Below are 14,618 nucleotides of genomic sequence, written 5' to 3'. Positions count from 1 at the left end.
AATCTCAACTCATCCCGTGCAGACACTGAGCCATGAGGTACCTGCTTAGTATTCTCATCTCGCTTCAATCCTGTCCTACAGCGAGGCTTGGTGTGCGCACGCCCTAAGTCGTTGTTGTTACAGGAGTCAAACACACGGGGAGCTCTAGACTGATTTATCACTTTTTAGGAGAAAAAAGTTATCCATTTAAATAGATCACGACATTTAATAAATTTTGATTATCTTGATTGATTGATTGATTGACGTCTGAATAAATTCATGTGGGCCATTCTAAAACCCTTCGTCTCGAAATTAATTCGTACTGTGTATAATTAGATTTTATTTGCTTATTACCTATTTTATGTAAACGATTATTCTCCTAATCGTCTACTTAAACGATTCTTCAGTTATATTAACCTCCTATACCTTTTGGTATTCTGTAAAACAAGCACAATTCTTTTGCCGATTTGAAGAGTGAGTTCAAGTCGTCCGTTCGCTGTATTGAACCCTCGTAATAAGGAAACTGTTTATGTAGAAAAGTACATTTACTTAAACTTCGTAGGGAAGTGAACAGAGTTTGGCTCTGTGGTTGAACCCTCGCGATCTTGTTTGTTTCCACCTTCAAATGGGAGGGCGGTGAATGTTGTCGAGGAAGAGACGAGTTTCAGACGTTAGTCTAGTTATTGCGGAGTTAAATAATCAGTTGGCTAATTGTGGATCAGCTTTAGCGTGTAAATAACTATGCGAGGTTCCAGATAACCAATGTCGGATTAGCAGAAGCTAGAATGTTGGTAGCATAATAAGCTCTCTAAATTGCTTAGCATTCTGCTAAGATACTTGTGTCTTCCTAGTTTCGAGAAGGCTGGAAATGTTTACATGGCGCACAGAAAAGAAGGTGAGTTTATAACCGTTGTGTCACCTACAGTAGCTTGTCATATACCATATCTACAGCATATTTCTACAAATATGTCTCAATAATGCAGCTAGCTGCTTTAGTCTCGTGCTAAGTTGCTAACTAGCCATGTTGTAAACAAATGCACGTGTCTCATTCTTTCCTCTTCCGTTGCAGTTTTCTCGTGTAGCTAAATGTAATGACTTTAATAAATTTATCCTTCATTGTGTACATTATTTTTTTTGTTTTTTGGTGAAGGTACCCCGCAGTTGTATTATTCTTTTAGTATGACAAAGAATAAAAAAACGAGAATGTTTTAAAATATTGGTGGGTAGGACACGTTTGAGATGATGATGCAATATTATACAAGTATTCATACTCTTGGAGTTTTACACAGTTTGTTACAGTACAATTTTTTAATTGTGTGTGAAAAAGCAACACAAATCGTGCTGGTGAAGTGAAAGATTATTCATAGTAAGATTAAAAATGTTTCACAAGTGTGACATGGCAGGGTGGCATGCCCTTCCGCAAATTATCCTTCTAATTTCCAAAAACATATTTGTGTTGAATATCTCTTTTTAAAATATACTTTAAAAAGAAATATTTTAAAGTATTTCTTTAAAATATTTTTGTGGCTGTAACATGTACAAAATGAACAAGTTCAAGCATTTGAATATGTTTACAAGGCACTGAGTACTACATGCTTCGTTTTTGCTTGATTTTATTTAGTTTGACGGTCCATTAGAGTCAAATGATGCAGCATTTGATTCAACAGGACTGTATGTAAAAGGCCCTTCTTACTCTCAAAGGAATTAAATATGTTTTACAAAATAAATAAACAATTTAAGAGATATTACTGTGTTGTTTCTACAGTGTTTAAATCAAAAGTTCTCCAGAAGCTCTATCCTGCAATTACCACTGAGGGAAAGGAAGAAAACTTATCAGCCATTTCAGAAGATCAGGCCACAACAACTCATGTGAAAAGAACATGCGGAGAAGAAAATGCAGTTGGTAAGCTCACACCTTTCCACATCCTTGCTCTTGTTTTATGTTAGATTTATATGTTTTTTATTTATCAGGAGATACAGAGAAGCCACAAAATGCAGCCAGTCAATGCCGCCGGATGTACACAGTCCTACCTCCTCCTCAAGGCTATAATGTACATGCAGAGAAATCTGTCACACTCTTCCAGCTTGAAAGCGTAAACCGTGAAGAAGATCCTGCTGGTAAGACAGCCATAGTCTTAACATTTATGGACTTTGCCATGCACCATTTAGTTCGCAGAGATTTATGATATGGGCTTTCACTAGGCTTGCTCTCACAAGCATTGTAGTCATTCATTTTGATTGTCTTCATAGCTCTGATGCAGGGTTATACTGGAAATACCAGTAAAAAAATAATTATAATCTTTTTTTTTTTTTTTAAGCTGAGATTAAGTTTATTGAAGTGCAGCTGATGGCTGATCTTGGGTGAATATTTTTGTATATCACTTTATAGAACTGTATATTTTTTTCTGAGACTTGCTTGTCTGAAGCAGCTTGATCATATAGCACAGTTGAATAATCCTGTCCAAGTTTGCATCTATTTTTACATGAAAAGGAAAAAAATATTAACCACCCACCAACATAATATATGTAAAAATAATGTATTTGAGTTGAATAAATATTTTTTTCTCCTCAAAATAATTTGCGCAGATGGCAAACTGATAAATTAATCGGTTACAGATACTTATTTTATGTTATAAATACACACTCAACAAATAACCTGAAAAAACTGTTTACGACTGAATCCTTACTTTTCTCCATTCTTTAGCTCAGCCATCAATAGCTGACAATTCATCTTTGAGGTGCGGCCTAAATTAAAATTGACAAAGTATGTGTAATTTTATACTATAACTCTTTGAATATTATCACCTATGTTAACTGAAATGTGTAGTTGGTGATTTGGTTAGTACAAAGCAAAAAAAAAACTAATGTCAAGAAATAATGGGATTTTTCTCTTACTCTGAACTATGAAAACAACACATTAAAACTGCATGCATAAGTAAGATTTTGCAAGTCTTCAAAATATTAGGAGAGGGTTTTTGGAAGGACATCTAAAAGGGTGACTTTGAATATATCCTCTTACAAACTAAAATGAGGAGCGCTATCTGGAAATTGTCTTGATCTTTTGAAACAATAGTTTCAAACATTCAATGATGAGCAGTTTACCCTCACTTCTAACAGAGGAAAGTGTGCATAGGAACAATGAAAAGGAAGATGAAGAAAAGGAGATGGAAGACCAGAAAAGGAAAAAAAGAAAAAGAAAAAAGAAGAAGCCAGGCCCTTCTCAAGACTCTTGGAAAGATGGCCCTCCGGTGAGCGACGGGTCAGGTCAGAGTCAGGTGGCAGTGGACAGAGGAAGCGAGCACATTAGCAGGAACAAGAAGAGAAAGCTGAAGAAGAAGAGGCACAAAGAGAAGTTGCTGTCCTTCGGACTGATGACCCGTGCTGCTGCTCTGGAGTTCACTTACAGTAGAGATGCAGAGGAGGAGGAAGATAACCAGAGAAAAGCTGCTGAGGTGTCAGAGTTCCTGAAGACAACACTGGAAATCTATTTGTCAGACTGTAAGTATTGGCACCTCCTCTGCAAGCCATTGTAGGTATTGATCACTGTCTCTGCACTCAGGCCTGTACCCTTTGTTAAAGCAGCTCTCAGTCTGTAGAATGGATTATTTCCCTGCAGGATGGATTACTGTGAGTTAGTAGGTAGAGTAGTTGTCTTGCAATCGAAAGGTTATAGGTTCAATTCCGGCTTCCTGGGCAACACACTTAACCCCATGTTTCCTAACGGTGTATAAATATGTGTGTGAATCGGTAAATGTGGCCCAGTCAGTATGACTGCAAAAGCGCTACATAACTTAATTCCATTTACAATCTATTTAGTGCTCTGATAAAAGAACCAAAAAGATGACTGAATATTTCTTTGGATTAAGACATCATTTAAAGGAACACTTGAATATGTGATTGAAAGAATTAACTGGAAATGAGTCAACCTAGTCAAAACATATTTACTGATGAATAACTGATCCAAAACAAGAAGTAGCCAAACAAATGATGTGGCTCAAATCCACTTTGCCCGATTCAAAGAGTTTTCCATTAGTAATGGTTACATGGCATCAGCCCCATTTCAAGAGAGCTAAGTCAGGCTGAAATGCAACATCAGAAAACTGCTAGTCACTGATTGACTTGGGGATGTAGTCAAATGTATTTTGCTGTCCCAGTCTTTTCTGTGTGTTGTGATATTTATGCCTTTTTGTTGAGCGTGCGGTGTGGAGTGGCACTGATCTGACCGCACATATCTATGTAAACCCAATAATTTAATTTGTGTGCATTTAAATCTCACAAACACTCGCTCAACTCTGACAACTCTCGTGACTTGAATTTTAATGTTAAAAGATGAAATATCTAACAATTATCAAGATTTATCTATCAGTATAACAAAAGTTCTGTCATTGTAGTTTTAGAAAAGGGTGAAATAATTTGATGTCTCTAAACCACCTGATGCTTCCAGCACCATAACAAAGGAAGAGTTGAGAGCCTCTCTGTGGTCTGACATTGGGCTGTTGTCTGACCAGCAAGACCTTTGTCCACACAGTTACCGCACTCACACCTGTCAGCTGGACTGAAAAGTCATATTGGAAGAAAAACTTAAATCTTGCACAGCTGCACAAAAAGTAGACTATATAACGTTGCTTATGATGCAAACAAATATTTTTCGCTACTGAATCTGACAGGTTGGTCACCCATGTTTCTGAAGCCCCCTCCTGTTTTTATTGTGTGCAAAGCACTTTGTGTTGTCCATGTTGTCTCGAATGTTTTCCATACAGATGGATAGATTGAAGATGTCCTTTATAAGATTTATAAGATTTTAAACTTTACATTAATGCCTTGTATATCAAATCTCTTTTAATTTACTGTATTTTCAGCCTCTCCTCATGGAGTCAAGTTTCCTCATCTTTCTGCTACAGTGGATGGCCTTCTAATGTGTCTAGAAAGCGGATCTAACCCAAACTCTGTTCTCAACAAGCTGTACAGTCTTAAAAAATTAGTTCAACAGAATCAAGCTGACAGTCTAGAATTGGCACTCGCGGAGCTCAACAACGACGCCTATATGTCTGAAGGTGGGTCAAATTATCATAGCAAGTGTAATTCAAATAGATCAGTAAGAAGCTTTTGTTAAATGACACTCCATGGTTGTTGCTGGAGCTTACCCCTGGCATTTCTCAAACACGTCCTTGCAGGTTAATACTTGCCTCACTCTGCTCTTGCTTGCCTCCTATTAGTATTTACTGCTCAGCTGATTACCCTCACTTGCCTATTTCAGCCTAAACATGCTCCTACTTGTCTCTGTTTGGTTAATACCAGAGGTGATCTTGCCCATAATGCACCTCTCCTGGTTTAGCAAACATGTTTTGTCTTGTCTTAAGGCCATCACCAGTCAAAACCTTTCTTGCATCCCCCGACACCTCCTGTATATTTCATTGTAACCTTTTCTGAGAAGTTGGGGGTAGGAGGGCAAGCAGATTGTGTTGTATGAATAGGATGAGCACAGACATTGAATGAGCTTGAAGAAAATCCAACCAGAGGATTCAGGTGTCATGAAAATGACTGGTTTTCTGCTTTGCAAAAGAATCCTTTCCACCCACCTGTTTTATATCTGCCTCAAAGCTTTTTAAACTCCCAAGCATTGCAGCTGTCGTCCTACTGTATGAGTCATGCTTCTATTCACATGTATAGATTGGGACTTAACATGTGACAATTTTCATTGTGTTTTTTATTAGCTTGCATTATGTCATAATTATGTTTTCTTCCTGGACTGCTGATGTTTACTGCCAAGGCCAGAATTATTCACAGCCCTGACAGATTTATGTTCAAAATAATCTTTCAGTTTGATTAAGGTGTTTGTTCTGACTGGAAGTTATATTAAAGTTTTGGATTGATCCAACCAGATCAATAACTTGATTATGATGTGGAGTTTTAGGATATGCAAGGCTTCCAACAACTAATCACAAAAGGTAAATCAACACAATACTAGTGGAAAGATGCAAAAAGCTAGCTGTAAATTAAAACAAGAAACACATTTGTTAAGCATTATTGATTAAAATGTAATATAATTTATCCTAAATTAATGGCACACTCTTGCATCTATTGTATGGTATTTCCCATTCCAAAGAAACTTCTTGGTTCAATTAAAATAATTCTAAATTTAAAGCCTTCAGGGGTATGAACAAGAAAACGTTTCATATCTCTACTAAATTTGACATCATTCTGAATCACTGAAATGAACATGTTTAGGATTTATTCAGCATTTCAAACACCATCCACCTTATTCAAGCAGTATCTTGTGCTTTAGTGTAATCCAGATTCACTGGCATGCATGAGCTAATCCAGGTGAATGCGTGCTTTTAAAGCTCCTCAAATAAAGTTTCCAAAGCTCTTCTTATTCCATCTACCCCCCAGGGATGGCAATTAATTGACTTCCAAGACCAAATTTAAAGCAGATTTCCTTTAAGCATGTCTAGGTTCACTCTGAGAGTCTTCCATGAATAATCTCAACAAGCCTTCCTTGTGCCATTTGTTTTTACTTTCTGCACAAGTCAAACTTGAGCTCAAACTTGAAGAAATTAAAAAAAAAAGGATTCCACGTCTTTTGGATGGAGGATGTCTCTAAATAAATGTGTGGGAAGCAGATTTTCAAATGATGTGCTGGCACATTTTTGGTTAGAAAAAACAGTCATGAACCATAATTGTTCATGTGGTTTTATGCTGTCAGCAGTAACCAGAGTGTTTTAGTCTGTCCTTTTCTGTTGCAGAGGAAGCCAATGCTGTTGTTTCCCTTTTCAAATACTGGATCACAGAGATTCTTCCTATGCAGAGAGACAAGGAGGCAAGACTTCTAACCACACAGCAATAATACCGTCTGCAACTAAACACCAGACACCGTACAGAGGGATTATTTGTGCTTTTTGGGAAATAGTTTGGACTCTACTGAAAGTGATTTATTTTCACTTTTTTGTTTTAAGAAAATGAAAAAAAATATATTTTAAGGATTGCTGTGTCAAGTTTTCTGTCCTTATTTATGTGAACAAGAACATTTTTAAGTTTTTTTCTTTTTTGTATGAGTTATCTTGAAGTAAAGCACATATCAACTGTAAAATGCTTCTTTTGTTATGCTCTTCTTAATCAAATTAATTTGATTTAAAAAAGAAACCCATAACAATGGGTTTACTACAGTTTTGCTTCTGCAATTTTGAGACCTCACACCTTTTCAACACAATTAGCCAGCAGGTGTCCTGCTTAGGTCCAGCATGCTATAACAGCAGACATGCTGTACCCACCTCACACATATGGTTTACACTAACAGATGCTTGTCTTAATGCCAAGGGACATCAATACCTCAAAGGAATAATGAAATCTGTGAACGCCCATTAACCACAAGGGGATTCTTGACATTTAATTAAGTCTTTTAAAAGTTAGGTAACCTCCTTAACTTTCCTGTCATTTAATTCCTATTCTCTGGAGCATGTAGATAAAATTGCATTAAATAGTTTATTTAAAAAAGTAAGCAAAATCTGGTTCTAGGGACTCATTACACTTGAAACATTATTTTTCAAAAGTTACATTTACTTAATCCATTGATAGGGTTATGACAGTGACTGACATCAAACATTGCTATCAAAACGTACTAGTGGAAAGTGGTGTCACAAGGCATGGGGTTTGGCTGGACTTGGTTTTTGTAAGAGGCACCAGACATGTATCCAAGGCTTGGGCATCATTTTGTTATTGTCTTTGGGCTAAGATGCTTCTGAGTCTGAGACAATGTCAGAAGTATCTCATGTAGTCCAAGAAGAAAAGGAACAGCGTAGTGATCCAACGTCCTTTCAGATGAAGTTTATCTTTGTAAAACTGAAAGTCTGAAAAAGGTTGTAGAATGAATCAGCGATGATTTAGGGAGCCACTTCACAAGCCTCAGCGTTTTATTAAGTACAAAGTTATAGCCATCTACCAAAAAAATCTAGTGTAGCACACTGCCAATAAAAATACCAGGCTTAATGACCATGGTGGAACTGTGCTTGATAAACCAGCAAAATCATCTGACATAAAAGCTCGGGGAGGGGGTGCGACACCAGACCACAGTGTAGACAACCAGAAGGCCTCTATTAAAGTAACCTGGGCTTCCATTTCATCTGAACAGAGCTGGAGATTGATTACCTCCATATTGTGCTGCACTGATGCAATAATTTATGCTAAAGGAACCCAGATCATGTGCTAAGTGTGTATTGAGCATTTTATGTCACCGGTTACGTGCTTTAAATGCTAACATACACTCTTGTTGGTAAACAGTTTAAACCTATACCACATGGGGATTTAACGCCATTTCCATTGAATGCCTGTCGTCAGCTATTTTGAAACAGTTTCACACAGCTTACTATCCAGCAATGAGTTCAGTGAAAGGCCAGATAATTATCTCAGCTGGACGGTGACAATTCGGTGGCCTTAGCCAAAGCCGCTTGCGACTTATCACCTTCAGTGGAAGTGTTGTTCTCGGTACTGCACACACCAGTGGAGAGCAACAGGTTACGACTCACAACACAGATATGTGTGACCGATGACTGGGTATTTTAAGAGAAGGCAGCCATCTGTGGCCTGTGTTTGTGGATGAATGGAGACCAGGTGGTGCACCTGATGGGAGCTCAGATTCTCATTGTTATGATATTAGCCAGAGGAGAAAATAAGGGCAGACATTGTGAGATTATGTGAGATCAAACAGGGGTGATCATTTGCAGATTAATGGACAGATTTTAGATTAACTTAACAGCTCGAGGCCTTTCAGTGCTGGATCAACTGTTTAATTATCTTCCCAACAACAGCGAGTTTATTAGTGTCAGGTTTAGATAATTCTCACATTTTTGTACAGAATATGTAAATTATCTATAGAGTAACCTGTGTTGTTAAAAAAGCAGTACATTTGCATACTTTTGCTGATTTTGTCATAAGAAATTCAATTTGGTAAAATTATATATTATCAGTTCACTTTTGCATTGTACATTTTATTAGAACTGTACTTTATATTTTAAGTAGTTATAGTTGTTTGTGGTTGCATAAATATATTTTTATCTCAATTTTTTCCCTTGTCTCAGGAAATTGCAAATGCACCACAGCACCAACTATCAAGGAGTTCTCTGAGAATATTAATTGGTGCAATACATTTTCATATTAACATTTTTGGTTGCTAGCCAATACTCAGTAATTTAGATTTTGTCATTCATGAAAGTATTTCTTATACATAAGATCTTGGCCAAGTAAACCCAACATGCTTTGGTCCTATTTTTCTTTTTCCCTCTCAATTTTTCTATTAACTTGTCTTAGAGTAGATATTTCAGTTTTCCAGGCAACAAATCTGTTTTCATATCATTATATTCATATTTGTGGCTTTGGAGGAGAAATCTCCTGGCGTATGCATTGATACATAACAGCCTTTTGGATCAGATTTATCTTGTTTTGCACTTTTATATGCATCTGTTTTGTGCAAACAAAAAAAGATTCTGGCATCAAAAGATGTATTATTGTCAAACTTTGACACTGTTTATGAATGCATGAATTAGTAGCCATTTATTATCATTGATGAGAGACAGGGTTACTTTAGGATTCTCCCTCTGGAGACAATTACACTTCACCACGACAAGGGATACTCAGCACAGCAATGCTTCCTCATTATTAGATTTGGAACCGTGTGGTCAAGGCGGCCAAGAGAGATATTACATCTGAAATAAAAACAGCTGAAATAGCAAAAGAGGCCATGGTGGACATCAACAAAATAACTGCAGATTCAGATGACACAATCTGGTGTGTTTTTTTAATTTTTTACTTTAGATGACTTTTGCAGTAATCAAGTGTGGCCATCTTCTCTCTCCCAGGTGAAGAACAACATGATGTTATTATGTTTTACGTGGTGAACTCCAGATAGATTGTCATCACATTCATAGTGTTTGTGGAGTGCGGAACTAAGAAGCCGTCCTTTCAACATATTATTCCACATAAGATGTTGATTTCTGCAGCTGCCCTAGAGCTCCACTGGCTGCTTCATTGATTAATATTCTCATTACAAGGCCAGCCAGTCTTTATATTTTCTGGATGTCGTATCAATTATTGTTCAAAGTTCTCTGGTAATCGTGGTGTTTTTTTGTTTTCTAGCAAGCTTTTGCAGAACTCATACTAAGATTAAAACAAAAGTAACCAATTGGGTTATTAAAAGCTGACTTTTTTAGAGGTTTTAGAGTTAAGCATATAATACCTCATTTTTACTTTTTCATTCATAAAAAGTACAAAAATATATATAATTTTCCATCCTCTGCACATGTGCACGCACCACTTTATGGTAGCCATTGATATTAAGTCCTAATAGGAAGAGACACTGAAATCTGTTGTTATATTTTGATAAAATCTGGAAAGGTTCAGGGGGTATTAATCCCATGGAATCTAGTCTAAAACATTATCTTGACCATAATATAACATTTTTGAGCAGTGTCATGCATTTTTACAATATATTCCCCCTAAATTTTATTTTAATGTCAACACATCATCTAGAAAACATCTCCAAATGTTTCTCTTTGCACTGAGCTCTTAGTCCTTTAATCTCCTTAGTCTCACCTCCTGCAGCCTTCCTGTTATGCAAACAGTAGAAGGAGTTGGTATAAGGGCTAACCAGACTGTCTCATGTCAGAGCACAGGTCATAGGCTAGACAGTCAGCACATACACACAGGGCTGCCAATCTGTCAGTGGGGGATCCCTTCCAGGGACTCCAGGGAGAGGAGCTTCAGAAAATAGAGCCCAGGTGATCCGGCCTTTAACTCTGATTTCCATCGGATTTTAAAAGAAGTCCATGGTGGAAGGCTCCAAGATGATTTTCAGACTCCCAACACTCACTCCCGGTTACATCAGGCTGCTTCAGGTGAGCAAAGTACAACTTTTCTTTCAACGTTTACATAAACAAAATCTCAATTTGTATGTTCTAGGGTCATAGCTAACTGCTTGAGGAATCTGGTTTGTAGATAATCTAATGTTTTGCATGAGAAGCAAAGTTTTTTAATACCCAATAGACAAGAGAAAGCTTTAATGACTGATCCTGATCCTGGTGTTAAGAAAATTCCCGTGAGTTGTTTCTGCACTTGCAACGTCTTTGACAAAGTGATTTCCCCTAAGCCATTTGGTGCCATAATGCTGACATTTATTTCACTCTATTGCCTCAATAAATTCTGCTGTGACAAGATGATGAAACACAGCGCTTTCTTAATATACACTCATGATCCACAATTAGGAGATATTTCCAAACTGCTGTGCCTGTAATTGTAGAACGGCTTTTATTTTTGCACTGTGGTGGTTGTTTATGTCTCAAACAACTGAGAAACCCGAATCGTGACAGTCAATTATATTTTACACAGATAGTAGCAGTGGACGAGTGAACACAGGAATTGCTTCCTAACTGCCTGTGACACAGCAGCCATGGAAAAGATTAAGTTTTTATGATTTGCTCATCTTTGTGTCCCATAAAGCAACATATGAAACTGTTTGTGTCCAATGACAAGTCTTTTCTTTCTCTAAAGAGAAAAATCACAGTTTAGTAAAGAATGAAAAGGATTGGTGGGAGGTCTTGAGAACTGATAGCTGTCGCTTTTTCTTTCCCGTCAGACCCAGGCGTTCCATAACATACCTGTGACACCTCCGGCCGAGAAGACCATGCCTGGTGTGGCTATGCTGCTGGGGGCTGTAGGGATCGGGATGTGTGGCTACAGCTCCAGGCAGTTGGCCCTTCACCACAGGCCCTCCACTCGTGTGCTGCACTGGGTTGGCACGCACACTGACGCTGGCGGTCCTGGTGCTGCGACACATAGAACCGGTGTGCTGGATGTAACCCGCCGAGCTCCCACCTCTCAGGAGATCCCACCTCCATCCTTTGTGGGCCAGAAATTTCCCTAAAAACAGCTACTATGTCATGACTTTAGAATATAAAACATTGAAGTTAAAGTTCCTGTAGCTACACTTCCTCACAACTCAGATTGTAGCTATGCTGGCCCGTTGCAGCTGCAGTGAGGCCCATGTGCTCTCTGAAGATGAGTAAGTGTAGATACCTGACTTAACGTAAATAAAAAACATAATCACATGGAATTCCTTACGTAGTGCAATGGATGTAACAATAACTCAAACTTTAAGGTACTGACAGGACACTTTTTAATAAGAGTGACTGGATGAGTATATTACAGATGCTGGAACTTCCCAAACTTGTGTTGAGTTTGACTTTGCGAGTCAGATTGTTTAATTTGAAAATATTTTCCCTATTCTAAAGTTGTGGTATTTAAAAAGCATCAAGTTTGGCATTGCCCCTCTTTCTTTGAGTCTTACAAAGCAGACAACTACGTTTTAGTGCTTTACCAGCACATTGATGCCCATGACTTCAATGGTATTTTCTCTGATCAGGTATAGTCAGTGCAACACAGACTATACTATCAATGGAGAGCGTTACTGAAGGACAAATGTGCAACAGTTTCAAAATATGAAATCCAGGAATGTAAACTATTCATGCACAGCTACATTGTGCAGGATTACTATTGCAGGTTTTGTGTCTGAGGCTTTGGTGTTGGCCGTCAGGCAAAGCAGAGTGGCGATTCCTTCAGGATAAACTGTCCTACTAGGATTAACCTTGGTGGAAAATCAACACACACTCGTTATGCTAATCTGGAATTAGAGAGACAAAGACCTGAGGAACTCAAGCAGTTCCTATGTGACCAAACAACGTGCCGTTCACCCTGCAGTGTCCACCATTTCTCTGAGTCATAAGCAGAGTTAGAAAATATATATTAATGTTTGTTTGCTTTTTTAATTGTGCAGACATAAAGGGAAAAGGGGACCTGAGATATGTCGAGACACTGAGTGTGGTTGAGAACGTGTGCTGTGCCTTATTGGTTGCATGGGATTACACTGTCTTGGCAAGAGGTGCAGAACATTCATATGTGAGAACACATAAAAATTTTGAGAAAGTTGATTTTATCCATCAGAGTGGTGAGTTGGAGCAGGTGCAAGTGTCTTAAAGCTCCACCTGTGCTTCTTCACAATAGCGCAGCATGTTTCCACCAAAACGGTCATAATCCACTCAGCAGGGGACACTGACAGCTCCAACTGGCATCAGATACAGAATAATTGCCCAGGACAGCATCTTTTAACAGTTACATAATGTGATTATAATGGTAACAAATTTTGAAAAATCCACCAGTAACATGGATGACAAATCATTTTTTGCCTGTAGTCACAAGAAAGTAGTCACAACTTGGGTGCCATGTTCAAGCTTTGCACTCTGAGGATTTGTGAAATCGTTGTGGTCATGGGCTGAAGGCTGTGTAGTGCACTTGACTGACTTTGATAAATCCTCACTATACTGCAGTGTTGCACACCGAGCCCTCTGGAAACGTATTGATCTCAATCAGAGTAAGAGAGGATGCTCTTTTCCCCATCGCAGCAAAGCTTCTCTCAGTTTTCTGCACCTTATTACAGAATACTGACATATTGTGTTGTGGCGGATTAAAAATGCAGGGGATGATTGAAGGCATCATATTCATCCTGTCAGCTTACTGTGTGTCACAAACCAGTGCTCATTTATAAGTGAATTGTAGTTCAGATCTGTTAAATAAAGGAGAGATGTTGTCTGTAGAAGTTCATACTTAATAAATTCATGTTGCACAAGATCACTTCTGCTGTTGCACTTTAGTCACAAATGTTAGTCGAACAGCCTTTTCAAACATTTGTGGGGTTTTTTCTATTTTTTGTAAAAAGAAATAAATGTTTTTAGTTAAATTACCATTCATGTTGTTTTGGTTTGATGGGACACTGGGAAGCAAGAGAATATTTCTAATGTGCTTAAATTATTCATTGTTGGAAAGATATGACAACATTGTTAATGAAAAATACAAATGTTTACATTTGGTAGTCAAGAACAAACAGTTTTAAAACAAAGAAATCATATTTTAAGTCATAAAATAGATGCGAGTGTAAACTATTTTTACAAGTAAAACCTGTTTGCATGTTATATAGCTACCATGCATGATATATATTCACATATATAATTATATGAATTAATTTTAAACTAATTTAAAAGGTAACGAGAAGTACTTTGTAGTCATATGGTCATATTAAATTGACAATTGCTGCACCTACATTCACAACAAAATCAAAAGCATACAAGATCAAAACTGAATATTAAAGAAAAAATGGAGCAGGACTTTGGAAATAACTTCCATGGTTTTCTCATAGTTTTGTGTTTTATTTTGGGAGAAAAGTCTAAAAGTGCTTCTTGAAAATAATTTGCAGTGACCTGTAGAATACTGACAAAACACGTTAGATAACTCAGTTTTTTGTCACAATAAAAAATCTAAATTGGATTGAGGTTTAGACTTGAACTAGGCCGTTCAAACACATGCAAATGCTTTGAAATAAACTGTTGCATTTTAGATGTGGCTGAATGTTTGGGGGCATTGTCCTGCTGGAAGCTGAACCAACACCCCGCTTCAAAAATTTCAAAACCTCTAATAGGTTTTCTGCAAGGTAATCCTGTATATAACCTCAACTCTGAATACTTTTATCAACCTGATGAGGAAAATCCTTCCGACAGCATATTATCTCCACTGATATTATTCACAATCGAGATTTCCTCAGA

General features: G+C 37.6%; 2 protein-coding genes across 2 annotated transcripts; both read left to right on the top strand.

The window, feature by feature from the left end:
- The first annotated feature begins 461 nt into the window (after window positions 1-461).
- LOC129365304 (glutamate-rich protein 1) lies at window positions 462-7,056 on the top strand. The gene is made up of 6 exons (XM_055038438.1): window positions 462-874; window positions 1,745-1,882; window positions 1,951-2,097; window positions 3,097-3,477; window positions 4,839-5,033; window positions 6,726-7,056. The coding sequence occupies exons 1-6, from the start codon at window positions 856-858 to the stop codon at window positions 6,824-6,826; spliced, it is 981 nt and encodes a 326-aa protein (XP_054894413.1). The 5' UTR covers window positions 462-855; the 3' UTR covers window positions 6,827-7,056.
- A 3,492-nt stretch (window positions 7,057-10,548) lies between these two features.
- zgc:193593 (uncharacterized protein LOC564090 homolog) lies at window positions 10,549-13,650 on the top strand. The gene is made up of 2 exons (XM_055038439.1): window positions 10,549-10,865; window positions 11,603-13,650. Exons 1-2 carry the CDS (start codon window positions 10,797-10,799, stop codon window positions 11,888-11,890), a joined length of 357 nt encoding a protein of 118 aa, XP_054894414.1. The 5' UTR covers window positions 10,549-10,796; the 3' UTR covers window positions 11,891-13,650.
- The last annotated feature ends 968 nt before the right edge of the window (window positions 13,651-14,618 follow it).

This window comes from Poeciliopsis prolifica, unplaced genomic scaffold (genome assembly GCF_027474105.1).
Source record: "Poeciliopsis prolifica strain line A6 unplaced genomic scaffold, Auburn_PproV2 SCAFFOLD013, whole genome shotgun sequence".
NCBI lineage: Eukaryota > Metazoa > Chordata > Actinopteri > Cyprinodontiformes > Poeciliidae > Poeciliopsis > Poeciliopsis prolifica.
The sequence above is the reverse complement of the archived record's forward strand: the minus strand, read 5'-3'. Positions and strand labels throughout refer to the sequence as shown.